The sequence below is a fragment of the Diadema antillarum genome, unplaced genomic scaffold (assembly GCF_040938485.1).
Source record: "Diadema antillarum isolate AM-2024a unplaced genomic scaffold, OU_Dant_1.0 scf00000020, whole genome shotgun sequence".
NCBI classification, from domain to species: Eukaryota; Metazoa; Echinodermata; class Echinoidea; order Diadematoida; family Diadematidae; genus Diadema; species Diadema antillarum.
Window position 1 is genome coordinate 1,450,627 of NW_027270909.1, and position 27,989 is coordinate 1,478,615.

General features: G+C 39.2%; 1 protein-coding gene across 1 annotated transcript in view; it reads left to right on the forward strand.

The window, feature by feature from the left end:
• The window catches only part of LOC139729423 (uncharacterized), a 78,969-nt gene that overhangs the window by 16,455 nt on the left and 34,525 nt on the right, over positions 1–27,989 (forward strand). Inside the window, exons 2-19 of the mRNA XM_071640352.1 lie at positions 1,185–1,327; positions 2,546–2,709; positions 5,251–5,341; positions 6,174–6,227; positions 7,926–7,987; positions 8,982–9,058; positions 11,583–11,665; positions 12,499–12,593; positions 13,188–13,305; positions 14,303–14,536; positions 14,879–15,391; positions 16,884–17,027; positions 20,507–20,587; positions 22,549–22,658; positions 23,083–23,206; positions 24,003–24,218; positions 25,017–25,109; positions 27,081–27,145. Of these exons, the coding sequence (XP_071496453.1) occupies positions 1,185–1,327; positions 2,546–2,709; positions 5,251–5,341; positions 6,174–6,227; positions 7,926–7,987; positions 8,982–9,058; positions 11,583–11,665; positions 12,499–12,593; positions 13,188–13,305; positions 14,303–14,536; positions 14,879–15,391; positions 16,884–17,027; positions 20,507–20,587; positions 22,549–22,658; positions 23,083–23,206; positions 24,003–24,218; positions 25,017–25,109; positions 27,081–27,145 (2,467 nt within the window). The remainder of the gene's footprint in view (positions 1–1,184; positions 1,328–2,545; positions 2,710–5,250; positions 5,342–6,173; positions 6,228–7,925; positions 7,988–8,981; positions 9,059–11,582; positions 11,666–12,498; positions 12,594–13,187; positions 13,306–14,302; positions 14,537–14,878; positions 15,392–16,883; positions 17,028–20,506; positions 20,588–22,548; positions 22,659–23,082; positions 23,207–24,002; positions 24,219–25,016; positions 25,110–27,080; positions 27,146–27,989) is intronic.

The following is a 27,989-nucleotide window of genomic DNA, read 5'->3' on the forward strand; positions in this document are numbered from 1 at the left end:
GATTATCTTGTTTGAATTAAAAAGATAAGTTACTGTAATTTGTCCCATGTGTGATGGGTGTGCATAACGCGTGAAGAGAAAATCTTTTTAATTTTAATCCCACGATGCAACTCTCCACAGTAGATTCGCCTTCTTTTTTTGTTTTAATGCAGGCTATCTCTTTCCCTTTTTTCTCGCTTTTTTTCCAACCAAGAACTGAGTCTTGATTTGTCTACTCTAATGCTCTGTAAACTTAGAATATGATTGCTGAAATGATAGCAGATCATATCATTGTAGTTTTGAATTATTAATTGAATATTATTATTGAATTTTGATTATTGAGTTAAATTATTGGAAATCTCATCACCAGTAAAATGTTTTACAAGATTTGGCGTAATGACTGTGGCAATCATTTGATCATAGTATTGTGTAATGATATACAAATTTGTCACTACCCCCCCCCCCCCACCCCATGATGACCCGAAATGTCATTTCAGCTCCAGCCAGTCAATGACCCCCAACAATACTTTCCACCTCCAGTGAGTCATCGACCTTCATCATCCCTTGAGTATACATTGTACATTTCGCCCCATCTAATTTACGACCAAGTGAAGTCAAACCCAGACATCCTGCCCTTCCCCCATTGATTACTTGGAATTGTTGTTGAAACCAAATCCAAGAACACTACCTCCTTTCTAAAACTAGTCTCGCCTTTGTTTCTACAACAACCAAAGTTCTCTATCATAGAGACTCCACCCCCATTCGCCCATGCACCCTTTCATAGTGTGTCAACTGTGTGTCTCATGCAATGTATGAAGAGAATTGTTATCATTTGAGTGGACTTGCATTCTGAAGCTTGAAGAAAGAGATCATGCCAGAAACCACCTCTCAAATAAACTACATAGATGTACAGTACACTTCAAAAATGGTACATTACTTAATACTACTGTATGTGCCACGATATTTCATTGAACGTGCACCCGCTCTCTATAAAACTAAACCAATCCCTACACAACAGTGAAACATACTAGTATGTGCTTGTGTAAATCTTATCAATTTTGTATCGGGGCTTTGACTTCATTTTTTCAAAGATACATACATGAGGGTAAACAGTAAAAAAATATTGTGCCAACATTTTTTTCTTCATTTTTAATAGGCAGTGTATGAATGTATTGAATTATTTTTCTGGTTCTTATCTTCTACAGTGGTGTTTACTGGGAGAAAGGACTCGGCAGAATCAGAGAATGTGGAGCAAGGACGGAAGATTCAAATCACGCTGTCTCCCTCTTCCACTGTCAAACAACAGTTCCACACATGCAAGTGTGGCAAGGTGCATGCCAAAACAGAGGTTAGTCTTGTGTGACAGGAGTTTGTGTGGGGAAAGTCAAAGTGAAATGTCACTCCTTGTATTACAGGCAGAACATAGTTCTCATACACCTGTAGAAACTGAATGAATTTGGAGCCCTTCTGATAATTATGTTTTAACTTAAAAGTTTGCATAAAGGAATTGAGGAAATGCAGCAGACACAGTGTGTAAAGTTTTGTTAGAATTGGACATGAGCTTGTAAAGGAAATAAGGTTTTCCATGTTTGATGAGAAAGGATATCTGTTAAATCACACACAGATCAACTTCTGTGATGATGTCTTAGCTTCATTACTTCCTTGTTATTGGTTTGTTCAAAAACTATGTTCCAATCGTCTTCCATCTTTTAACAATTTTTGTGCTCAAGTACTTTATTGGTCTAACTTGCCAGGCTCTTTTAGTAGCATCCGCAGATAACTCCCCCCCCCCCACCCCAAACTTGACATGATATACCAAGCCCACTTGGGTGTAGTAGTAGTAGTGTGCCTCAGTCCAACAGGAAGGCCATTGTGAAACAATGGGAATTAGGGGGATTAGGGGATTAGGTAATCTCTATTCATTGGTGGTTGGTTTGCTAGCAGACTAGGGAGGTGTTTCCCACCTTCCTGCACACACACTGTATCTCTGCCAGCCAGTGTGCCTACCAATCACCAAACAAAGAACAGTGATGATAAGATGAAGTGTATGCTGTGTCGTCATCATCTTTAATCATAATAACAACGAATAAAAAAGTGCTAAATAATGGTATTTCGAAGTTTTTTTATATCATTTCAAAGGTCATTTACTCTAAATGATAAATTGGTGCAAAGGGTTTATTGTATCCAGAAAAATATTTCTGAAGATGAAAGTTTTGTAACAAATAATGTTTGTCTCAACATGAGGATAAATATGAATCTGTAACGTTTTGTATATTGTTTCCATAGTTCAGGAAAAAGAAGAACAATCAGATCTTGCATTCTGTTTTGTGCTGGTGTCAAATTAAGCAGCAAAGGTTGAGAGTGATCAGTTATTTGCTGCTGCCTGATGAATTAGAGCCTAAGTTTAAAAAAAAAAGGTTTTAGATTTTAGATCGTTAATGCAGAATTGATAAAACGATTCAGGAATTTTTTCCCAGCCTTATGTCTGTCCCACTGCAAGAGCAGTTTAATTCAAGTTCATTGTTACTTGACAGTTTCTGAATTCTTTTCTGTGTTTGTTTGACAGCCGAAGGATGTGGTCGATGGATGGAACAGACTTCTGAGAGAGGGACGCAAGTGTCACGAGAACAACCTCCGCATCATCGTCTTCGCTCCTCTACTCTACAATCGTAGCACACTGGCCCCCAAATGGCAGAAATGGATGAGAAAACAAAACCTCATCGTTGATGAGTAAGACCAGCTAGATACCAACTATCCCTGTCTCCTATCTTTTCATCTCCTTCTGTGCTACCTCAACCTCCAGCCCTTTTAGCTATCACTATTTGCCTTCCTTACGGCTTACACTCTCCCTACTATTTTTTCCTTGAACATGAGATGAAAATCAGTCACACAGTCATCTCATTTTGATTGGTGCTGGGAGAAACATTTATTGACATCTTCTCTCCAAGCAGTCAAAACCCAGACCCCTCTCTCCAAGCAGTCAAAAACCAGACCCCTCTCTCCAAGCAGTCAAAACCCAGACCCCTCTCTCCAAGTAGTCAAAACCCAGACCCCTCTCTCCAAGCAGTCAAAACCCAGACCCCTCTCTCCAAGCAGTCAAAACCCAGACCCCTCTCTCCAAGCAGTCAAAACCCAGACCCCTCTCTCCAAGCAGTCATAACCCAGACCCCTCTCATCAAGCAGTCAAAACCCAGACCCCTCTCTCCAAGCAGTCAAAACCCAGACCCCTCTCTCCAAGCAGTCATAACCCAGTCTGCCTTCTCCAAGGTCCTCTTTGGCTTGTGTACAATCACTATTTGAGCTTTACACAATGGCCCAAGGGCTACAGCTGCCCTCCATAAAGGGGACAGGGGAGTACAATGTTAACCCGTTGAGGACGAGACCCGAGTATACTCGGGCAGATGTCTATGGGAAATATGTGTTGTAGCAAAATCAAACCGTCCTCAACGGGTTAACAGTGGATTACTCATGGAAAAGGCTGTTCTACAACAATTGGACAAAGAGACTAAAAGACAGGATTATTACAAGAGGTGACTTCAAATTCCTAAACTGCCAGGGGAGGATAATGACACTGAATTTGGGCAAAAGACACCATAAGGGTAAAGATTAAATTGGGAAAAGGGCACAATAAAGTTGACAATTACTGCTGTATCAGTGACCATCAAGCTTAAACCAGTGTGTCTTTGATCTCACGCTCCCAAGTTTGTATTGGACTGTCTAGCCAATGTCCGACAAAAGGACATTGACCTTGACTATAAGGTACGTGTACCTAGAGCAGGAAGAGTCCTTGACCTTAAAGGCATAATTCACCATTTGCAGATGACACAAAAACCCAGCATTAGTGCTTCAAAATAGTTCTAAAATGTGAGTTAGGGATAGAAACAACCACTGTCAAATTTGTATCGGTAAAATCGATGTGGAGTATTATACAAAATGTGAACAATAATTTATAAACAAAATGTGTGCAGACTAAACCGTCTACAGTTACTGTTTATTGAGAAAATCTATATCTCCTTATATTTTAGGCTTTGTTGTGAAAATTGTATATGATAGGATGTTTTGTGATACAACTGACCTACACCTCTGCATCAAATGTAATAACTCTTTAAACATTTTTTAAAACACTGCTCCCAATAGGAAACAGTACCTTTAACAATCTGTTGCTTCCTTCCTTCACTCTTCCCTTTCTAGGGTCTTCTATCCTGTAATATCAGTCCGTTCAAGGACAACGTACACATGGTGTTGAATACCGCGCACATGTCTATTACAGTTACATCACCATGCAAACTTTCATACAACACATAACTATTTTGTATATTGCTAGTAAGTAATTCTTCATGGTGTTTATAGGATGAAAGATTGATCTTTTTACCTATGCTCAACCCAGCCATAGATTTCAAGAATAGCATAGTCATTGATGAAAAAGACAAGGGGGAAAAGTAAATCCAAACAAAGCAAAAATGTTAACAAAGCTGAGGATGTAATCTTATTTTGAAGTCTACTACATTGTCACTTCACTGTTTCAAATACCTAGTTATAAGTTCACTGGTTTGTCCATTTATCTGAAACAGATTTTTGCTCAATACATGTGCTGGTGGTATGACCTTTCGTGTAAATGTTGATTGTTGCTTGTTAAGGTCACTACATTCTTTGTTCTGCCCAGTATACTCTAGCCTTTTGCCAAGGCCCTCTTGCTGTATGGTGGTGGGCGAATTGGGAATGAAGTGAGCCCAGCTGAGTGTGTCAGCGCGAGGGCCTTTTGAGATCTGATTTGCATCCTTATGTTAGCCCTTTGAAGTATGCTTGAATTGCTACCCGCATTGGGTAGCAAAAAATCGACCAATCTGTGTGTCTGTCTGCCCAAGCCCAATTTGCATGATGGCGAATGCACGCCACAGACCTCCATGGGTGGTCAGTGATGCGTGCAAACAGGCCAGACAATGCCAAGGATGTGGGGAGCGGGCCATTCCATTGGTTGACTGGATCTCGTTAATATGAATATTCAGTAGGGTTCATGTGTCATGAATAATAATGTGTGAAGCAGATCTCAAAAGGCCCTCATACTGTTTTGCTCTGCTTGGCTCACTTCACGCACTCGGCATAGCCATCATAAAGTGAGAGGGTCTTGACAAAAGGCTAAGTAAATTGATGAAACGTAAAAATCACCAGAAAATTGTGACGAATATTGCTTAAAAACACAAAGCGCACAAAGTTTCTCCTCCCAGCTAGCGTGTCATGGAAATGATGAGATATTGATTTGTCTTTCCTCAGCTCAACATCGACTGAAGGAAAGAGAGCAGCCTTCAGCAGACTCGATGAACTTGAAATCATTTTTGAGTTCACCATCAATTATTTTAAATTGGTGAGTACACTGCAACATGCAAAACTTCAACTTAAAAGATTATTGCATCTGTTTATGTGTTGCATTTTATCCAGCTACATGGGCAATAATGATTCCACTCAAATATATGAATTCAATACAGATGTTCTTTATTCCCAAACTTTGAACTCAGTAAAAAGACTTATAAAAATTGTGTAATCAGAAATATATAGGGTTCATGAGCAAATGTGCACAGAAAATACCAAAACATAATACCATTTCAGCAACTCATAGGTTATATGTACCTGTCATATAACATTTTGATTGCTTTTTGGTACACATTGTATCTGGTGTTAAGTGACCGAAAATGAAAAACTACATGAGGCATCGAAGATGCAGTACTCAGAAGGGCTCTGTACTAGAACAAAAACATTCTGACCTGATATATATTCACACTCTCATCTGAAATGTGTGTAAAATATTCTCGCCTGAAATGTGTTCATATTCTGTTCTGTAATGTGTCATAGTAAGTGTGTTCACATTCCCTCTCAAATTGTGTTCACATTCTCACCCAAGTATGGTTAAATTTTCACTTCAAATGTGTTCACACTCTCACCTAAAATATGTTACAGTCCCTCTAAAAATGTGTTTACATTCTCACATAAAGTGTATTGACATTTCCACCTCAGCAAACCCTTTTATAAGTCTATTTACATTTTCACCAAAAATGTTTTCGCACTCTCACCAAAATATATTGACATGATCCCCTGAAATACATATATATATTTGCATTGCCTCTTGAAAATGTGTTCACATTCTCATGTAAAATATATTTCTATTTTCACTTAAAATGTTGTCTGTTTCCTGTTAACAGGTGCAGCAGTCAGACTTCCAGTCTGTCACACAGCTGATGGAGGAAGTAGAGAGGGTAAGTGAGATGACGTCAACTTAAAGGGATGGTTTAGTTTTTGGTTGAGATGGCGATTCAGATTTTAACTTTTGGTTGGATAGTCAGAATCTAATTATGAAATATGAAAGAAGATATATATCTTAGAGGAATTCAAATTTCATTTGATGAAAATCAGTTTTGAAATGGCTGAGATACCCAAAAAGGTGGTCCTGATAAAAGGTGGGTCCTACCTTTTATTACGACCTCTTTGTTTTTGGATATCTGAGGCATTTCAAAACCAAATTCCACCTATTGGATTTGAATTCCTCTTAGAATCATATGCTCTACTATATTACTATATTTTATAAGAGGTGACCCATTATCGTACAAGAAAAGTTGGAAACCTGAAACCCCACCTCAACCAAAACTATACCAACCATAAGATCCGGCAGGGTAGGAAAACTGTTATTGGAAGAATGGCCAGACTTGCATACATCAGAGAATCCTCATAGCATATCATCTACAGCTTTATAGGCATCGTACATGCAACCTATGAATCTTGAATGAAGTTGACCATTAACCCGTTGAGGACGAGTCCCGAGTATACTCGGGCAAGCGTCAATGGAAAATGCGTGTTGTAGCAAAATCAAACAGTCCTCAACGGATTAATGATGAGCACACTGTATAATGCTTTGGTGCAAATATATGCTGAAGGGCAGTTGTATTCTAACAGGTGTGTACTCTTGTTGGCTGTGAATGGAGAATGATTTGATAATGCCAACTCCCTCCCCACACTATCAGTCTGTAGAGTGTGCAGAGATCTCAAGTACTGTAAAAGTGGAAATTTTTGCGGTGTCGAAATTTTTGCGCAGCTCGCGCAACCAGAAAGTAGTGCAAAAATAAAAGCATGCGGTTATCTTTGCTTGCCATATATGTTCCAGTTGTTGATGTCTTGATTCTGCGGAATTAAAAACACGCAAAACTCTTCTTACCTGGCTGAGCGCAATAAAATTAGTCGCGTGAAAATATTCACGTTATTTAAGGTGACTTTGCTCATCCAAGATGATGTGTGAACAATGATGTTTTCATTATATACTGTAAACGTGGAAATTTTCGCGGTACATTAATTTTCGCGGATTTCGCGCTACGTTCGGCTCGCGCGAATTCAAAAACGTGCGAATATATCTTCGCAATTTTCTGTGGACATTTTGAACGGCCTGAATTGTGTGCGCTTCGTCGATGATACTGCTACGTAGTACAGACATGTTTACGCTATAGCAGTATCATCGCGCGCACCGCACGCACCGAGCCCATGGCCAATTGGTGTGCTACATCCCCGCGACTACAGTACTAGTACTACAGTACATAAATACACATGAACTACGTAGTTGAGCGCTTGTACTCGCACTCGCGCCGCTCACTACGTCGCTTACTAAGTATCGTACGCTGGCATCGCTGGATGAAAACAGAGACTGTGTATTAACCCGCTGTGGAGCGCGAATTTAAGAACCCGCAAATATGTTTTCGAGCCGCTCAGCGCGAAAAATTAATCACGCGAAAATATTGACGTTTACAGTAGTGTAACACTTGATGAGATGAATTCTTGAATGTCATGTAATGAGTAATTCTGGCTGATAAATATTCAAAAGGACATAGTATTATATCAATAGCATGTAACATTCAGATAATTTTTGTATGGAGTCTTGATGTTGTTTGTTGTTTTTTCTTTCTTTACAGAATGAAGAGTTTGCTGATGCTCTGAAGGTCGCCAAAAACAACTCTTATTCCAAAAACTTTTTGTGAGTATCGTTTAGAAACTATCTCTCACTTGTAGATTAAAGCTATTTTCCTACCTTGTTAAGGACAGTATGACGTAGAAAAGTACTTTTTAAAGAGAATCTCAGGATATGATTCAATGCCATGACTGCAGACATCATCACATGTGAGGTACACGTAACAACAAGAAGAGTGAAACCATTTCTCTATGACCCAGTGTATATCCTAGTCTGTGTAAGATCCTTTGAGATGGACCAATTGTGATTGTGTACCACTCTTTCTCTACAGGCTGTCTATTGTAGAACACAAAATGTTTGCACCATGAAATTTTCACGAATGGGTGCCGACGGCCTTATTCGCAGCATGAAATTTTCGCGAGTTGCCTCTAGCATTCAGTGCATATAGTGAAGACAAGATCTTCAGCATGCATTTTCATTTTGTGAAACTCGGCTCTCGCGTAATTTGCGAAATTGAAATACACGCAAACATTCCTCGTTAATGCAGTATTCCCTGAACTTTATTCTATCAGAGTTGAACTGTTGTGTAATTCTCTCACACTATGACCACCCTTATCTGTGCAGTGTCATCAGAGGAGATGAATTAACCTGTTCCATCCTTAATTGTGAAATGCCCATTGATTTAATACACAGGCCACCAGGTTCCTGTATGGAACAGGTTAAAAGGATGTGTAGTATGCACCTGTTGAAAAGTAAAACAAAGCGATCCTAATAAGAGGTGGGTCCTACCTTTTGTTTAGATTTCTTTGTTTTGGCGATGTCAGCATTTCAAAACCAGTTTTCATGAAAAAAAAAATTGAATTCCTCTTAGAATGATATGCTCTTTCATATTTCAGAAGAGGTTTCTCATTATCTCAAAAAAAGAAAATCATCATCAAAAAACTTTGGAAATGCCATCTCAACTGAAACTGTACCATCCATTCAAACTTGTATATTGTTACCTAGACCAAATAATAAAATACTTGTCATTCATAATTTTTGTTTGGTTTCTTGCTGACAGTGACAATGTGAGGACCAAGAAAAAGCTGCCAGAGAATAACACTGTCAGGCTTCTCATTCTGGTCACACTCAAGCACTGTAAGTATGGGGGTCAAAGTTCATAGGTCAAGGGTCGTGATATTATCAGTTCTATAGAAAACAATTATTGTAGAGATATACTTGTATGTATCTAGTGACTGGGGTAATGATAGTCTGTAAAGCGCTTTGAGATATTTAACAAGTGTGAAATGTGCTTTATATAAAAAACAGCTGTTATTATTATTTTATGGTATGGATAAGAGAATTCATCTCTTGAGAAGTGGAAGGATTTTTGCATTCTGTAAGATCTTGTGATATAACTAAGTCTGGGTCAAACTTCGATAACATGAAGGGAAATCAAGGATCAGTTCTCAAGATAAAAAAAAAACGGTGAATGCTCGCTGTTCCAAGTGAGGACTGCTGAAAATTTTCTGCGTTGGATTGTCTAAACTGAAATATATTTCTATCTTTCTTCCTTTCTTTCTTTCTTTCTATCCTCTTTTTTAGCTGTGTTACTTGTTTTACTCTTTGTGTGTAGTCCAGTTAAAGCATGCATCAGCATGGCAGACCTCCCAACCATTCTGAATTTGGAGGGAAAATTTGAATTTTGACCATTCCTAGCTGTTGTTTTTTATTTTTCTTGATGATATTGCCCCACACTCCAATGGGAGTTTGCTCTTTCTCTTTTACTTTGGAGCAAGTCTTGCCTATCTTTTAGTCAGTAAGATTGGGACATCTGGTATGGAGTTTATCACTTTCATGCCTCCAACAAAACTATTTGATTGTAGTTTTTATCCTGTATAAAGACATTGCCTGGTATCATGATGATATTAGGCAGTGGGGTGAAGGTTGAGGTGTAAGATTGCAAGTGCTGATCTACAGAGCAGAAGTTGCAATTTTGTAGAGGGAGACAAATTGAAGAAAATTTACACCTCAACCTTCATCCCGTGCTTACTATTCTCTTGCTTTCATAAATGCCTTGTACGCTTGGACCATTTGATATAACAATGTCCGAATTTCAGAGCTTTGGTATTTGTTTCATGTTCATTATGTCCCTGCCACCAACCAGGGATAGCCTGGTGGTAAAGTGTCGTGGTGCTGAAAGCGGTAGATGACAGGTTGGAGTCCTGTGGTTCCTTTTTTTCCGATATGTCTGTAAAATTATAGATCAGCAGTTGCGATCTGACAAATTTCATTTCTAGAGGGAGACAAATTGAAGAAAATTCACACTTCATCGCCTGGTTTGTTTGAATTTGACGGAATTTGCTAGTTACCTTTCATTATACCCCCGCCAAACGAAGTTTGAAGGGGGTATATAGGAATCAGCGGACGGTCGGTCGGGCGGTCGGGCGGTCGGGCGGTCGGGCGGTCGGGCGGTCGGGCGGTCGGTCGGGCGGTCGGTCGGGCGGTCGGTCCGTTGCAAATCTTGCGTCGCGAACTACTTCCTCAGTTTTCAACCGATTCCCATAAAACTTGGCACAGATGTGTGCCTTGGGTTGTAGATGTGCAAGACATATTTTTTGACAGTACCCAAAAGTACGTTGCCATGGTAACGGCATATTATGGGCAAAAATGGGTACAAATCTTGCGTCGCGAACTACTTCCTCAGTTTTCAATCGATTCCCATAAAACTTGGCACAGATGTGTGCCTTGGGTTGTAGATGTGCAAGACATATTTTTTGACAGTACCCAAAAGTACGTTGCCATGGTAACAGCATATTATGGGCAAAAATGGGTACAAATCTTGCGTCGCGAACTACTTCCTCAGTTTTCAACCGATTCCCATAAAACTTGGCACAGATGTGTGCCTTGGGTTGTAGATGTGCAAGACGTATTTTTTGACAGTACCCAAAAGTACGTTGCCATGGTAACGGCATATTATGGGCAAAAATGGGTACAAATCTTGCGTCGCGAACTCCTCCCACAGTTTTTGATCAATTTTTATGAAATTAGGTACAGATGTTCATCTGAATATGTTAATGTGCAAGACACATATTTCAGCAGTGGCAAAAAGTGCGTTGCCATGGTAACGGCATGTTATTGATAAAATATAGGGCAAAATGCTTCATGGCAAAACTGCTTCATCAGTGTTCTTCCAATTCTCATGGAATTCATATTGAATGTTTGTCTTAGGATATAGGTCAGCATGACACATTTCTTGACAGTGACAAAAAGTATGTTGCCATGGTAACAGCTCACATATTATGAGCCAAAATGATGGAAAATTTTGTGTTGCAAACTACTTCCTCAGTTTTTGCCCAATTTCCATGAAACTTGGTACAGATGTGTGCCTTTGGTTGTAGATGTGCAAGACGCATTTTTCGACAGTACCCGAAAGTACGTTGCCATGGTAACGGCATATTAATGGCAGAAGATCAAGGAAAGATCTTGCGGATTTAACTACTTCCTCAATTTTTTGACCAAAGCTTATCAAATGTTGTTTTGACCAAAGCTTATGAAATGTTGTTTGACGGGGGTATAACCAGTCGCTGTAGCGACATTTCTAGTTTTGAGTGTGTCAGTCTATGCACCTACAGCTGTATCTTGATGGTAACATTCCTTTGTTGTCCATTTTTTGTTTCAGACTGGCAGTATGTCCATCACACAGTGGTCCACAGAAAAGATATTTTGTCTTCGCTCATGAAACTAAGCGAGGCGGATGAGAAGGTAAAGAGGTTCTTTTTGTTTATTTTCGTCAAGCTGAATTAATCAGTGATTACCCACCTGTCTGGTCATTAAACTCGTGCAAAACCCGTGATAAGAGTATGCCCCTTATACTGTATATGCTGTTATTTTTGCATGCAGATTTTTTTTTTTTTTCGCGAATGAGGAGGTCATAGACATTTTCGTGAGATGTTGTTTTCGCGAATGGAAACAGATGCTAACATAAACGTACTGTTATCCTAGCGCATGGAGACATTTTCACGTGTTGTTAAATTCACGAAATTTGTGGAAATTAACAGCTTATGCAATATACAAATAGTAAATGTTCACACAAGTGCGATGATATAAGATTTAGTGAGGTGAATGTTACAGGTGCTCTATTCAATGAAGCGAAGCTGAGACTAAAAGTATGCCTCATCTTTTAAATCCAAAGTCTTGTTCTATTTTAAGAGTGAAAACTGTATACTACGCTTGTTTTATACAACAGCTCCGACGTCCATGATAGTGGTGCACACCGATGCTTGAATACAGCACAGAAATGGCAACCGTTTCTCTTCCTGTGAAAAGCAACTGGTTGTTTATTGCAGTATGGCACAGTCATACACAAAATCATGTTTGCTTTTTGTTTGTTTGTTTGTTAGTTTTTTGTCCATCCGTCCATTGATCTGCCCCAGATCTGTATCTCCTTTAATTTGCTTTAATTCTTCCATACAAAGAACACTGTTGTAGGTCATGATGCTGTCATCGTTAGTTTCCTGTGTCTTTTTTTCTGCATTGTCTGTCTTTATTGAATGCCCGTAATTGTTTCTTGTTGATATCTGTTGTTTGTTCCTCAGGAAATGAACTCTTTAAAAGACAAAGGCAACAACTTAGTCCATAATCGGAAGTTCCGCGATGCATACGGCATGTACACCCAAGCACTGAAAATAGGGTAAGAACTAAAGAATAAGACTTTTTCCCTTATTTTTGTCAGCATCAGCATCCTAAATGTAGTGGTATATGCAGATAACATAGCATTTTGAGGTGGATGTCGTTGGAATTTCCGAAAGACAAGTGAAAGCTTGTCATCTGTGTTATGTTTCACTAGTCTTTTTGACCCTTGAATCAAATTAAAGGAAGGAATTATACGTAAAGAGAACTATTTCTCGGTATTTTGTTTCATATTTTGACAGTCAGTGGAAAAGAACATTTAAGCCATGCATCTTTCTTTGATGTTGTTGTTTTATATATTTCATTCTGTTTTTGTCTTGTCTGTTTCATTTTTATATTGTCTCCTTTCTTGTCTAGTTTTCTGTCATGATGAGCATGTGTAGTCTCATAATGATTACTCATTGTCCAGCTTGTACTTTTGTCTAGCTGTCCTCCTTTCTTCTTTCTCTGTGTCTGTTTGTCTGTTTGTCTGTCTGTCTGTTTGTGTCTGTCTGTCTGTCTCTGTCCCTGTCCTTGTGCCAGTAACCATCAATCAAACAGCCATCTTCTACTAGTTTGTAACTCCCACTGGTCTTTTCTTTCTACTTTGCTGCAGTGTTTTCAACCACATCCTGTACAGCAATCGCTGTCACACCTCCCTCCAGATGGAGAACTTTGTAGATGCCATGTGGGACGCCCGTAGAGCAGTCATCCTCAAACCTGACTGGCCCAAGGTAATCCTCGGCTCTGTCTGCTCAGGGGGGTGCTTCTTTCCCAAAGCTGAAAACTCACTGCAAGGACTTTTCTACTGTGTATGCTAGCACAAATTGAGACTTAATCAAGGGTCATTGACAAAGAGTCATGTGATTGACAGAGAGTCATGTGACTGGCAGAGTCATGTGATTGACAGAAAGTCATGTGACTGGCAGAGAGTCATGTGACTGGCAGATAGTCATGTAACTGACAGAGAGTCATGTGTTTGACAGTTGTGTGTCAAGGGTATTATTGGATAAAACAGCATTTATATAGCCCCATTTATCTGTACAAACATTTCAGAGGCCCCCAGCTCTCACAAGGTGTTACACATCATTCTCAAAGCTGCTGAAAAAGATGAAGATTATGTTATGTAACAAACAGAAGATATATCTGAACAGTGGCTAGAAACTCATAAACGGCTGCCCTTATACTCTTATGCCCAAAGTGTCTGAACATAATGTGGCTGTAGCTTGGTAAAGGGCTGGGGCTCCGCAAGTAGCACAGAAAGAATAAACTTAATTTCATGATTACCGTAACACAATATTTTCGCGACGTGAAATTTTTGTGAATTGGAGCCAATGGCCTTTTTCAGGGCATGAAATTTTCGCAAGTTGCCTCTAACATTCAGTGCGTTTAGTGTAGACAAGAACTTTCACGTGCAATTTTATTTTGTGACCATTCTTCGTTTTACAGTAATCATTACAATAGAAGGCATTTGATGAACGGCAGTGGGTGTTGTACTGTAATATGAATCTGCACAAGATATCATAGTATTGACGGAATACAGACTCCTTAAAGACCAATTTCATACAACAAGCAATCCGCCCAACAAGTAAGATATTGATGAGTTGTCCCAAGTGTACTCAGGCCGGTGTCCAAGGGAAATGCATTTCATAGCAAAATATCTCGTCCTCAATGGGTTGATAGTCTCTTGCAGTTTATAAGTCTCCCTCAATTTTTTGGTTTTCTCACTAGGGTCATTACCGCTACGCCCAGGCCTTCTTCGAGCTCGGAGAACTAGACCGTGCCCTCAGAGAGAACAAGCGAGGGCAGACTTTATGTGCAGCAGCCAAGACGTCGACAGTCGACCTTAAACGTCAGGCAATGGACTTTGACATGGAGAGGCACAGACTGATTGAGGAAAAGGAGACCGAGGGAGTGCCGGACCTCGTCAGCGACGATTCCGAGTCTGACAGTGATGGAGATAGGGTGAGTAGAGTTTATTAGTGAGAATTGTTACTCAAAAACTGGAAACTGACATTTTGTATTATTATTGACCAATAAAGTTGTATAGGTACAAGGGGTCGTACAAAGGGATGACTTATCCCTCCCTCCCCACAAATCAAGAAGAAGTTTTTGACAGTTTACTACATTGACTATATTTTATGTCATTTCCACTGTTGTTGAAAACTAAGTCAAATCTTTATCATACAGTTCAGTCTATGGCATAGTTAAGATAGTATCATGATGTTATGTAACCACTGTATTTATTCAAGTGATTGTTATTGTAATGATCGCTAAGACTGTAGGATTGTTGTTCTTTTCCACCAGGCTCACAGATCCAAAAAGACTTCCCAGAGACCTGGAGACCTTAACCGGGATCTGGAGAAGGAAAAGAGAGAGTGGGAGAAAAAGATAAGGAAGAAACATGACGACAAAATGAGGAAGCAATTTGAAGAGAAGATGAGGAAGGAAAGAGAGATGGAAGAAAGATGGAAACGAGAGGAAGAGAGAGCGATGGAGCAGGAAGAAATTGAGAGACGACAGATTGAATTCTTTCAACGAATGACCATGGAGCGGGAGGCTAGGGAGATGGAGGAGGAAAAGCGTCGACTTGCGATAGAAAAGCAACGTCTGGAGGAGCAGCGTCGAAAGCTTGAAAAGCAGAAGGAGGGAAAAGAGGGGAAGAAAAAGGAAAAGAAGAAAAGAAAGAAAGAACAGGCAGCAGCTAGAAAGCAGCAAGAGGCATCGTCAGTAAGAAGGGATGACAACCTACATGCCAGACTTCAAGAGGAAGCAGAGAGAAAAAAACTGGAGGAAGAGGCTAGGAGGAAGCTAGAGCTGGTGAGTGTGATATAAAACCGATATTGAACTTCTGAAATAATGAGTGAAAAAGGTGGGGTCTGGGTAATGGATAGCTGAGGTTTGATTGCGAAAGTCCTAAAGGATAGAAGAGCAGAAACGTCTCCAACCCCGCCTTGCAGATGGTAGAAAAATCTTGTCTCATCATTATGATCATAATCGCTATGAAAGGAATTTTGAAAATGACATGTTTTGTATGTCTGTAAGCAAATTATTGTAATCTCAATTCTTGAATCACCTTTACCAAAGTGAGGTTTGGAGGTGATTTCATTTCTTGATTTGCTCAATTTTTGGTTTCCAAAACATGATTTGAGGCAGAGCTTCGCTGGATTGTACACTTGGTTCCTCTCAGTGACTCTGTGAAATATATTACAATCTGGCCACTGTGCATAAGCTAGTGCACACTTTGCGAGTTTGAGTGACAGGTCAGATACAATAGCTTGTTCCTCTGAGTGATTATTGAAACGGAGTAGGGTTGGCTTGTTCGATGGTAGCATGGGGGATGGTTGGTTGTGACATAACGTAATAAGCATGTCATGTTTATGAATAGGTGGATTAGAGGAAAGGTTCTGAAAACAAGACGAATGAAAATAGATTGATGTAATTCTGTAGTGAATTCTAGATTTGAAATATTTTTTAAAGGGGTGGAGTTAAAGTGATGAATAATTTAGCAATGGAAGGTAACAGAGTCAGTTGAGCATGATATTTATTTCAATTTACTTCAGGCATTGCAATGTATCTTTACTGTAAGTATAATAAGGACTGCTTTACTTTGTTAAACTCACTTTGTTTGTTCTTTTATATGATTCCTATCACTGAAGAAAGAGTGATGTATGTCATGTTATTTTTTTATTGTCGAAACACGGAATAAATTTGAATTGAATTGAATTGATATCAATTCTCATGTAGTCTGGTATTTTATTGGTAGGTGTGTTAGTCTGACAAGAATATGATAAAAATTAATTATGATTGAAATTAAGTAGTTTCAATCATTTTAAAACAAATATTGGCATGTAGCAAAAACAACCATAAAAAACAAAAATAAACAAAATAGTTGAATTGACTTGATGAATGTACATGTAATTCCATGCTAGCATAAAATTATTTAGAAATTTTATTCTCTTCATACTTTTTTAGTTTTCAATAAATTGTACCTCACCAGCAAAGATGATGATGATGATGATGATGATGATGATGAAACAGCATTTGTATAGCGCCATTTATCTGTAGAAACATTCAAAGGCGCCCAGCTCCCAAAAAGTGTCACACATCATTCACAAAGAGCACATAAAAATGATTGATTTATTGATTGATTGATTTTATTGCTTGCTTGCTTGATTGCTTGATTGATTGATTGATTTATCTATGTATTTATCTATATATCTATTTATCTGTCTATCTATATATCTATATTTGCTGTGACTTTCCTGCATACCGTGTTGTAAGGTAGTCTTCTCCTCTCTGACACTTGAAGGAAAAGCTGCAGAGAGACATGGAGCAAAGGGAATTACAGACAAACTTAAAGGAAGGGTCTGCTGCCCTCTTGAGTGGAAAGAACCGCCAGGCGATATCACTGTATGAGAAGGCCATGAACCTCCTGACTGCCTCAGGAAAAAAGGTAATGCAATGGTAACTGATGCAGCCAAATGATCTGGACAATTAGCTCTGATGTGTGTCATATGTTTCGTATAGGGTGTGCTTCTCTGCTGGTGTCACTAGTAAGATGTTTGTCTATGCGTGATTATTATACCCCCACCCACACATAGTGTGTGGGGGGGGGGGGGGGGGTATATAGGAATCACCCTGAGGTTGGGTGGCCAGTCGGGCGGGCGGGCGGGCGGGCGGGCGGTCGGGCGGGCGGTCGGTCCGTTGCAAAATCTTGTGGGTCGAACTCCTCTCTCAATTTTTGAGCAATTGACCCCAAATTTGGCATGTGTGACCGCTATCAAAGGTAGATGTGCAAGACACCTTTTTCGTTAGTATTGCATAATGCGTTGCCATGGCAATGGCATATTTTCGTAAAAACTTGTGGATCGAACTACTCTCTCATTTTTTGAGCAATTATCCCCAAATTTAGCATGTGTGACTGCTATCAAAGGGAGATGTGCAAGACACCTTTTTCGTTAGTATTGCATAATGAGTTGCCGTGGCAACGGCAAATTTTTAAAAAATCTAACAAAATGTTGTGGATCGAACTCCTCTCTCATTTTTTGAGCAATTGACCCCAAATTTGGCATGTGTGACTGCTATCAAAGGTAGATGTGCAAGACACCTTTTTCATTAGTATCGCATAATGCGTTGCCATGGCAACGGCATATTTTCATAAAAACTTGTGGATCGAACAACTTTGTCATTTTTTGAGCAATTAACTTCAAATTTGGCATGTGTGACCGCTATCACGGGCAGATGTGCGAGAGACCTTTTTCATGAGTATTTCATAATGCGTTGCCATGGCAACAGAAGATCTTTATAAAAATCTTGCAAAATGTTGTGGATTGCTCTACTCTCTTAGTTTTGTAGCAGTTCAGTTTTAATTTGGGTTATGTGATCAATGTAATGTGTACAGAGACTCCAACTCTCCCGTTTTCGACGGGAGATCTCCCGCCGAAAACCCATTTTTGCAAAATCTCCCGTTCTCCTGTTTGAGATTTAATTTCTCCGGCCCTGGCTCTTTGTCTCCCGTTGGAAAGGATTTCTTGCATATTTCTATCGTATGTTGAAAAAATAAGCCTTAGATAGCACCAGAGAGCATCTAGAACCCTAGGAATTTCGCGCTTCGCACACATCAACTTTGAGTCTCCCGTTTGCTCGGGGTTTCAGTCGGGAGAATCTCCAGATCAGAAGGTACTTTGGGTTGGAGTCTCTGTGTATATTTGTGCAAAACACATTTGATGTGTGTGGTAATGAATCTGTTGCCATGGCAACAGTATTTTTTTTAACCAATCATACAAAAATGTGTTGATTAGCCTAACTCCTTCAGTTTTCAAGCATTTGGCTTAGAAATTGGCACATGTGACCACTATTGTATGTAGATGTGCAAACTTACTCTTTCGTCATTGTTGATCAATGTGTTGCCATGGTAACAGCATAGTTTGAATGAAAATCATACGAAAATATTGTGGATTCAGTTAACTCCCTCAGTCTTAGAGCATTTGACTTGAAATTCGGCACACATGACCACTATAGTATATAGATGTGCAAACTTAATCTTTCGTGAGTGGTGAGCAATGCGTTGCCATGGTAACAGCTTTTTTTTACCAAAAAAAACATACAAAAATATTGTGGATTCTGCTAACTTCCTTTAGTCTTCGAGCATTTAGCTAGAAATTTGGCACACATGACCACTGTGGTACGTAGATGTGCAAAGGTAATCTTTCGTCAGTGGTGATCAATGCGTTGCCATGGTAACGGCATATTTTGAATGAAAATCATACAGAAATATTGTGGATTCAGTTAACTCCCTCAGTCTTTGAGCATTAGGCTTGAAATTTGGCATATGCAACCACTATAGCATATAGATGTGCAAACTTAATCTTTCGTCAGTGGTGAACAATGGGTTGCCATGGTAACAGCAGCTTTTCACTAAAATGCATACAAAAATATTGTGGATTCAGGTAACTACCTCAGTCTTTGAGCATTTAGCTTGAAATTTGGCACATCTGACCACTATAGTATGTAGATGAGCATACATAGTCTTTGGTCATTGCTGATCAATGTGTTGCCATGGTAACAGTATATTTTGAATGAATATCATGCAAAAATATTGTGGATTCAGTTAACTCCCCCAGTCTTTGAGCATTTGGCTTGAAATTTGGCACATGTGACCACTATAGCATATAGATGTTCAAACTTAATCTGTCATTATTGTTGAACAATGCGTTGCCATGGTAACAACATTTTTTCACCAAAAAGCATGTGGATTCCGCCAACTCCCTCAGTCTTTGAGCATTTAGCTTGAAATTGGGCACACCTGACCACTACAGTACGTAGATGTGCAAACTTAACCTTTCATCATGGTTGATCATTGTGTTGCCATGGTAACAGCATAGTTTGAATGAAAATCGTATAAAAATATTGCGGATTCAGGTAACTCCCTCAGTCTTTGAGCATTTGGCTTGAAATTTGGCACTGTATCCAACCATTGTAGTACAGAGATATGCAAACTTTGTATTTCATCATTGTTGAACAATGTGTTGCCATGGTAACAGTGCATTTTAAATGATAATGATACACTAATATTGTGAATTCAACTAAGTCCCTCATCCTATTACTTGTAGCATTTGGCTTGAAATTTGGCACATGTGACGTTCACAATGAGTGATAGTTCTAGTTGTTTCTTAATTCCACAGATTTTGTTTTCTTTTTTTATGACCTTTATATACTTTATCATATTAGCCATTATGACACCTAAACATGTGAGTAGGCATGGTGCTGACTAGAGAAATGTCATAATTTTCGTAGAGAAAGATTATGAAGATACATAATTATTAACTAGTCAAGCTGCTCTTGGCAGATAATGCCTGTAAAGATTAACCTTTATATCATAATTGTCTTCAAAATGCAAACACGGATTTGACATGAGTGGTCTTGTGGGATAGAAATTGTGGATTTACCCCCAGATTCATATGATGACCCATAGAAACAGATTCTAAAGTGATTTTGTGAGAAGTGGGAGTACCCCAATTTACTGTGACAATTGGGTGACTTGCTGTAGTTTGTTTCAAAATCTGTCAGTGTAGCTTCACTCTGTTTTATTCAATATTTTCTTGTATTGTTTCATTTTTTTCTTCTCTCCTTCTCAGTAAAGTTTGGTTGTACCGTCTATCTCTGTAGCAATATGTTTATCTAGGCCCCATTTCAGAAATCTTGTCATCAGTGACAAGTTGTCATAGTTGTTATAAGCTACCGAAATCCTTGAATCTGATTGGCTAAGAGCTAATTTGTCACAGAAATGTGGCAGTTGTCACTGATAACAAGTTTAATGGAAAGGGACCCAGGGGGTCAGTTCTCATTTCTGTCTTTCATCTTCACGTGACAAGAATTTGTAATTTCCTTCAGTTACAATTCATAGATCATTTTTATATCTCTAATCCATAGTATGGAGGGATGCATGAACCAGACTACATACTGTTCCTGTATGCTCACGCCCAGGTGCTCCTCGGATCCAACATACCATCGGTAAAGTTTTCCCTCCTTTTGCATGAATAGAAAAATTTATTATGTAGAACACCAAGACAGACTCTAGCTGCCTAGAATTACTGGTACTCCCTGGCTAGGTGTGTCACAGAATTTGACTTCACGACCGAAAAGTTGATTAGCCTTTTCTTTGTCAATGAGTCCAGTGTGCACAAATTTCACACACAAACCTATGGACAGGTAATAAATGTGGCCTACAGAGGGTTATTAAGTTTCATTTCATGTTGTCTCGTAGGTCAGTGACGTCAACTTCTGTTGTTGTTTTTTTTTTCCATACCAGGCTTGCAAGACATTTTATGTATAAGATTGTCAGTCTAACATCTGAATATTTGACTGATTCAAATTGTACTCATATGAAAGAGGCCAGATTAAAGGTTAGAGAGCAGAGTGTCTCAGTTGTAATGTTTTTGAAGCATAGATGTAGGCCTTTAACCCTAAAAAGACTGGGCTATTTTGGTAGCTCGAAAAACTGGGGGGGGGGGGGGCCTAAAGGGCCCCCCCTTAAGATCTCGGCCGTGGATTGCGCGATCGCCGCGAAAATTTGCACAAGGATAGTGTGCGATGTAATCTACAAGATCGTATATTTAAATTTTCCAAAATAGTCTTCTTTTATCTTATTTTGATTATTTATTCTAATTTATGCGAGAAATCAGACTTTTTGATATAAATCAGTAAATAAAGCTCCAAAAGTGCTCATTTTTGGTCTAATTATTCTTTGTGGCATTCTTAGCAAATGCACTTGAAAAAAAATTTGGTATCAAAATTAATTTCTTATTCATTTTATTGTTTCATGAATTTCTTTTGTATTTCTTTGTTTTTTCGACCTTTTGTTTTCGTTGTTTTTTTAAACAAAATTTGTGGCAGACACTTTTTGAAGCATAATACTCCTAAAACAAATTGATTTTAGCCATTGAGAGTAAAAATAAGCATATTTATATGAACCATGTGAAAAAACTCAATTTGCATTGACTTTGTACACAAAATCACATTTTTGAGCCATTTTCGGCCTCACATCCATGTACAAAATGTTGTGTAACTTCAGAACCGTACCCCCGGGCGTCACAAATTTGGTGTCAAAATGTGCGGGAAACTTGAAAGAAAAAAGTCATAGAGCATCGCGGCGAGAGCATTGCGTGTTGCAGAGTAATCGCGCGAAATGTCGAGGGGGGGGGCCTTTTAGGCCCCCCCCCCCCCAGTCTTTTTAGGGTTAATGGTATGAAATGTGGTACATCACTGCACACAGGGCAAAACTATGCACCTTAGAGTTACTCCATGCCCCCCCAATACCTGTTGAAGGTCGATGTGCTATTCTGCAAATTAACTTTTAAGTGCAGCGAAGGTTGGCCTTGTAACAGATTGTGTACAGATTTGTACGTAGCACACACACAAATGAAGATTCTCTTGGAGTTGAGTGTAACTGATGAGGGAATGCTTCGGTGCTCCTATTCTCTGATGTGCAACTCTATTTCAGCAGGCCTGCGCTAGACATTGTTTTGAATATTCATTGTAACTTGATGGGGTAGTAAATGAATATTACTTCAATCGAGCCAACCTCCCCACAACCTCCCCATCACATGGTGCCTCCACAGTACATTCCCATAAGCCTGTATTGATGCTCTGAATACCTTCTGTGATATCATAGGCAGAATAAACACCTACCTTGTAATTACAGATGAAAAGAAGAGATTTTAAACGTTATTTGTGTCCACAACTTATAATGATTGCACCAAAGTTTCAGGGTTTCGGACAGACTCAAGCCACTTCTTTTTATCTTTTCTGAACTGAAATCAACGCATGAACTAACGTCCTCATCATGTTACCTGTTTATTGCATAGGGATTAAATACCAATGTGAGTTAGTTCTAGTCAGTGCAATATTTTTGTATTAAGGATGGGACCTCACAAAATTCATGATTTTACTGTTTCTGTTAATACTGATAACAGGAAGTCCTTGAAGGCTTGGAGAAACTGGAGAAAATTGTCGCAGATTTTCCAGCCGTGCGGATCGGTCTCGTCTTCTACGGCCTCGCTGAAGCCAACTACAAACTGAACAGGTAAGTGGACATTGCTGACCGTTGCAGTGGACATTGTTGAAGTGGTGTCAAGAGACCCATTCATCATAGTTCTAGGTCTCATTTCATGAGGTACATTTTGATAGCAACTCTTGCTAGAGTAGCAATTTGTTGCAAAAGCCATTGTAGAAGCTTTGTAGACCATCACCACCTAGTTGTAGAGTAGGTTGTAGACCATTACCACACAGGTTATCCTTCATTTCATATGCTTTGTACAAGCATCTTAAAGGAGTTTATTTCACCATGCTAGCCCAATACATGAACAATGAGAAACCAAGTAGAAACTAGTCACATGCATACCATTTGATGTATTCATTAATTTCAAAGTATTGTATGGTGTGATATTTCACTGCATGAAGTTGCTGCACTTTTTACTTTATATTCTCTTTGCGTTTGTTCTGACCAGATTTTCTGAGGCTTTAGACGCAGTGGAGAAAGGGACTTTCATCATAGACCACTTTAACCAGAGTATCCAGACGTGGCCAGGGACTAACACTAACATCAAAGAAACTGAGAAGGGGAGACTTAACGTGAGTACTCTGTGTGGGACAGGAAGCAGGTGTAATGAAAAATGCTATACACACGAATACACACTCACACTGAAGAGCTGACAGGTGCTTGAACTTTTCTTAAGAAGGATTTTCTATGAAACAAATCGGTGTGAAGTGGGGCAGTACTATGTGTGTGCACTTGAATATAGTGTAAAACCAGAAATTTCTGTGGCTTGAAATTTTAGTGAATACTGGCATTCAAGTCATATAGACAATTTTTTGCATGCATTTAAATTTTGCGAATCTTGGCTCTTGAAAAACTAAGATGTACGTGGAAATTCCTGGTTTTACGGAATATGTAGAAATCCTTTAAAATATAGTTTGGTGATACTTTTCTATTCTGTTAGCCCAGAGTCTGTTGTACTGTCGCCGAGATTGTTGCTTGATAGTCATCATGATGCTAGCCCTGTTGGTCTGGGAGCTAAGGGGTTAATAAGACTTGAAACATGAAACTACTGGTAGTCTGTGTCAGCCTTTGACCCTTGCATCAGGGTAAAGAGTCTGAACCGAGGAGACTAGTGACACCAGTGGAGTGTATTGTTATCAGTGCTTGTTAAATTGAGACAAACCTGTAGGTCATTGCTTGCTTCTAACCCGTCGAGGACAAGCTGATTTTGATGTAACACATATTTCTCATAGACACCTGCCGAAGTATGCTCAGAACTAGTCTTCACTGGGTTGAGCTCAGTTTGTGTGTGCTCTTGATTAAATGAAACCTGTGATTATGACCAAGTGAAATGTGAATGTGACATCCATGGCTGATATTTCCCACCAGGCTGCCCTCGCCGAGCTCCGCAACAGCTGCAAGTACCCGCCACGCCCCGACGCCCACTGTCGTTACCCAGAATGCACCATCAAACGAGAGATCTACCTCTCAGACCTGGACTTTAAGGGATATATCAAGGTCCGGTGTAGTGAGCGTTGTCAGCTGGAATACCACACAGCATGCTGGAAGACGATCAAAGCTAACATGAACATCAGCATTGAAAAGGTTTGTCTGTCGTCAATCATATCTGAAATTATAACCAGTCATATAGTGCTTCTGAAGTTAGCTTTAATGTGTTAAGTGAGTATCAGCAAGATTGCAATTAGGGATTTTTGTTTTCCCTCACGACATTTCTGCAGTTTAAAGTAAGGCTTGGAGCCATACTAGCTATAGTTAGTCGTGTAGGTGTTCTCTATTTCTAGAGGTTTTTCACTACCACTGGTACATGTATGTGCATTATTACCTCCGCCAAGGGAGGAGGTTATAGTTTCATCTACGTTGGTTTGTTTGTGCATGTACAAATAACTCAAAAAAAGTTGTTAACGGATTTAGATGAAACTTGCAGGAAAGGTTGAGAATGACACAAGTAACAGATGATTAAAGCTTGGAAGAGATCCAGGAATTTGTATAGATTTTAATAAGGATTTTCGATATTTTGACAGGTAGGGTTAATGAACTTCGGAGTTCAAGCTGCATATATTTTAGGTTTTCATACGCACATTAGAGTGCATGCTCTAATTTCCGGGCCAGAGCGAGGCATGCTGCGCAGCTGGCATTGATAACAAAACAAAAGGTTTCTATATTGGGAAATACTGGTAGGACGATTTTCAGCACGCGTACGTATGGGTGGAAATCACTGATCTCTATGGAAGAACAAGGTCAGTAGTGGAAATAAGCTGCACTCTTGCACTCTCAGAGTACTTTTCTAGTTTATTGATTAAATTAATATACTTTCTAAGGTCATAATGTGTAAAGGCATTGTATACATTAATTGATGTTACCATGTCTTCCTTCATACTCTAGGATGCTCTCAACACACCATGCCCAACACCAGACTGCGTTGGAACTCTGGACAGCATCAAGGTGTATGGAGCCAATGGACTACAGAAGACTGAGGTAGGACGCAATCCTGAACAAAGTTTTCCTTCACTTTAGCTCTGATGACTTTCATTTCATTTTTGTACCTCGTTATTGTTGTTTGGAATATGCAGAGCTGCCGTGTCACCCTGACTCTGCATGATGCTTCCTGAAAATTTGACTTTTTTTTTCTTGTTATGACAATAAGATACAAAAGTCACCCTGATTTTGTATATTATTTGTCCTATATTGAGATGTATGTACATGTAACTCACAAGTTCCTCCCTGATTGCTCTTTGGAATCTTCCTAATTTTGATACGGGTATTGGCAGCCTTGGATAAGATTATTTAGGTCATTAAAGCACTTTTGCTTTTATCTGCTGAGGTATTACTTGCAAAGACAAACAGTAGTTTTGAAGTACATTGTATATTCCTGACAGGTTTATAACAGTATTCCCTGTACTAGCCGGAAAGGTAAAGGAAGAAGAAGGCAGTGATTTGATGTAGCTTTGGTATGCAGTTGTTGCAGTAGATGCCAGTCACAATACTTTCCTGGGAGTCTGGTTATAAAGCAGATATCATCCAGAATTCATATATACATTCAGAATTTATCATCCCTAAATCAAAAGAAAAGACTGAACAAGGAATATTGAGACATTTGACAAACACATAAAAACTAACTGAAGACGATCGAGTCTTAAAATAAGTAAAACAGTAAGACCAGGTTATGATGAAAAGATGTTGATAATTTTACAACCACTCCATGAATTTTTATGATTTTAATGATATTGAGCAGCATGAGACGTTTGTTCAGTGCATTTTAAGTACAGTAAACCTCGCATGAGTCGAAGCTCTCGGGACTGACAAAAATGCGTCGACTTAAGTGAAATTCGACTCTGGCGAGAGTCGATTTTTTTTCGACTCACAGTTATGTACATGTATTATAGTACATTTGCATGCGTGTGTGTGTGTGTGCGTGTGTGTGTTTGCATTCAAATTTGTCTGTTCTTGAAGATAATGTTCTTATTTTGTTCTAAATTGAACATGGAATTTGTATCAATACTAGTAGTTAAAAGTAGTTCTGAGAATGTCTGCGCTAATGTGGCAATGTGCATGTGCTATGTCTATGGTGCAATATAGGTAGCCATCTCTGTCAACCTACCCTGAGACAAACACTCTCCCAGGCCCATCCCACCTCCATTGAACAAAACTGTACAGCCAGTCGGGCACGCACAAACAAGCTCCGCCCACTTGGCCTGTCACTAAAATATTAAAGCAGCGATTGGTTGACCAAGGAGTTCTGGCTTGACATGGATAAAGTATGGATGTGCTGTGTGTATGGATAAAGTATATGGATCGATGTGCTGTGTGTATACATGTATACATACATGTATTCGACATGCGTGCAGAGCGGTACGGTGAGTGTGCATGCTTACCTGCAGCGGGCCAGGGACGGGGTTCTTCGACATGCCGATTTTTTTGTTCTCTAAGTGTAATGAGAATGCCAGACAAATCTTCTTCGGCTCAAGTGATGTAAACTACGTGTATTATGTACAAAAGGGACTGAATGTTTTACTTCGACACAGCCGAAATTCGACTCTCGTACTTCGGCTTATCCAAATATTTCTTAGAGAAAACACATAGGGAAAAATCGGGACTTCTTATTTTGCTTCGAGTTAAGTGATTTTCGACTCACTTGACGTCGACTTATCCGAGGTTTACTGTATTCCATTTTTAATGTAAAGTTATTAATGTCAAGTTATTCTTCCAGACAGATTCATAAATTGATTTGATTCCCCCTCCGCTCCCCCCCCCCCCCCCCCCCCCGAAGTATGTAGCCAGGCTCTGAGAGAGGATTGAATTGTTAAAGTCCATTTTTGTTAGAAAATAACTTTTAAAAACACTTTCTCCAGATGACAATGCTTAGGGTAGAATATTTTTGTTTCAAATGATTCACCTTTTCTGCCATCAGCCCAGTATTGAATTTTCTATGTTCCTTTCTGTTTGTAGACAAAAGTTGAGAAGCCAGTAAAGCAGAAGGAAGACATCAAACCCAAGCAGCAGCAGCCTCCTGGGTGAGGAATATGGAGAAATGGTTTTTATATAATAATAATAATAATAATAATAATAATAATAACTCAGTATTATATAGCGCTTATCAATGAAATTCTCTAAGCGCTTTACATAATATATACCTAAACATAAACTCCTGCATAATCCAAAATACTATAATTTACACAGTTATACTGACTGTGAATTCTGAGTATTGATTGGTTCAGATATTTTTGTTAAATATGAGAAGTGTGACTTGTGAGACAAGTTGTGTATGATGTTGTAGTCTTGACTTTTATGCAGTTTATGAAGGTGTTGGTCTTGTTACAAATTATGTCTTGATTTCATTTTTCTTTCCTTCTTTGCCTTTGTATCCTTGCATTCTTTCTTTGCTTTCCACTTGACATTTCAAAGAAGCAAGGCGATTTTCAGAATAATCATCACTGTGACATGCCCAAACCTTTCTGATTCTTGCTGAGCTGTCTCAATACCATTCAGTTGATCCTTCCAAACAAAACTTGACCTTTGACATGTGTAAGACAATACACAAAAATGAACGGATCCAGGAATTGCGTAAAGGGGGGGGGGGGGGGGGCATAAAAAATATTTTTGATGCTACTTGCGGGTTTCATTTCATTTTATTTTTTTCTTTTTATGTCTTTGTTTTAACAACGTAAATAAAGGGGGAGGAGCGCGCCTGTAGCGCCCCCCTCTCGATCCGCCACTGAAAAAGAACCTGATTTAATAAGGATTATAGGATTCATTTTTCCTCTTCATGAAAATGAGTGTCTAGAACTACCTGATTGGTTCAAAAAGGAAAGTCAGAAGCTATGGTAGTAACAGAAAACGCTGTAAGAGGTTATAGGT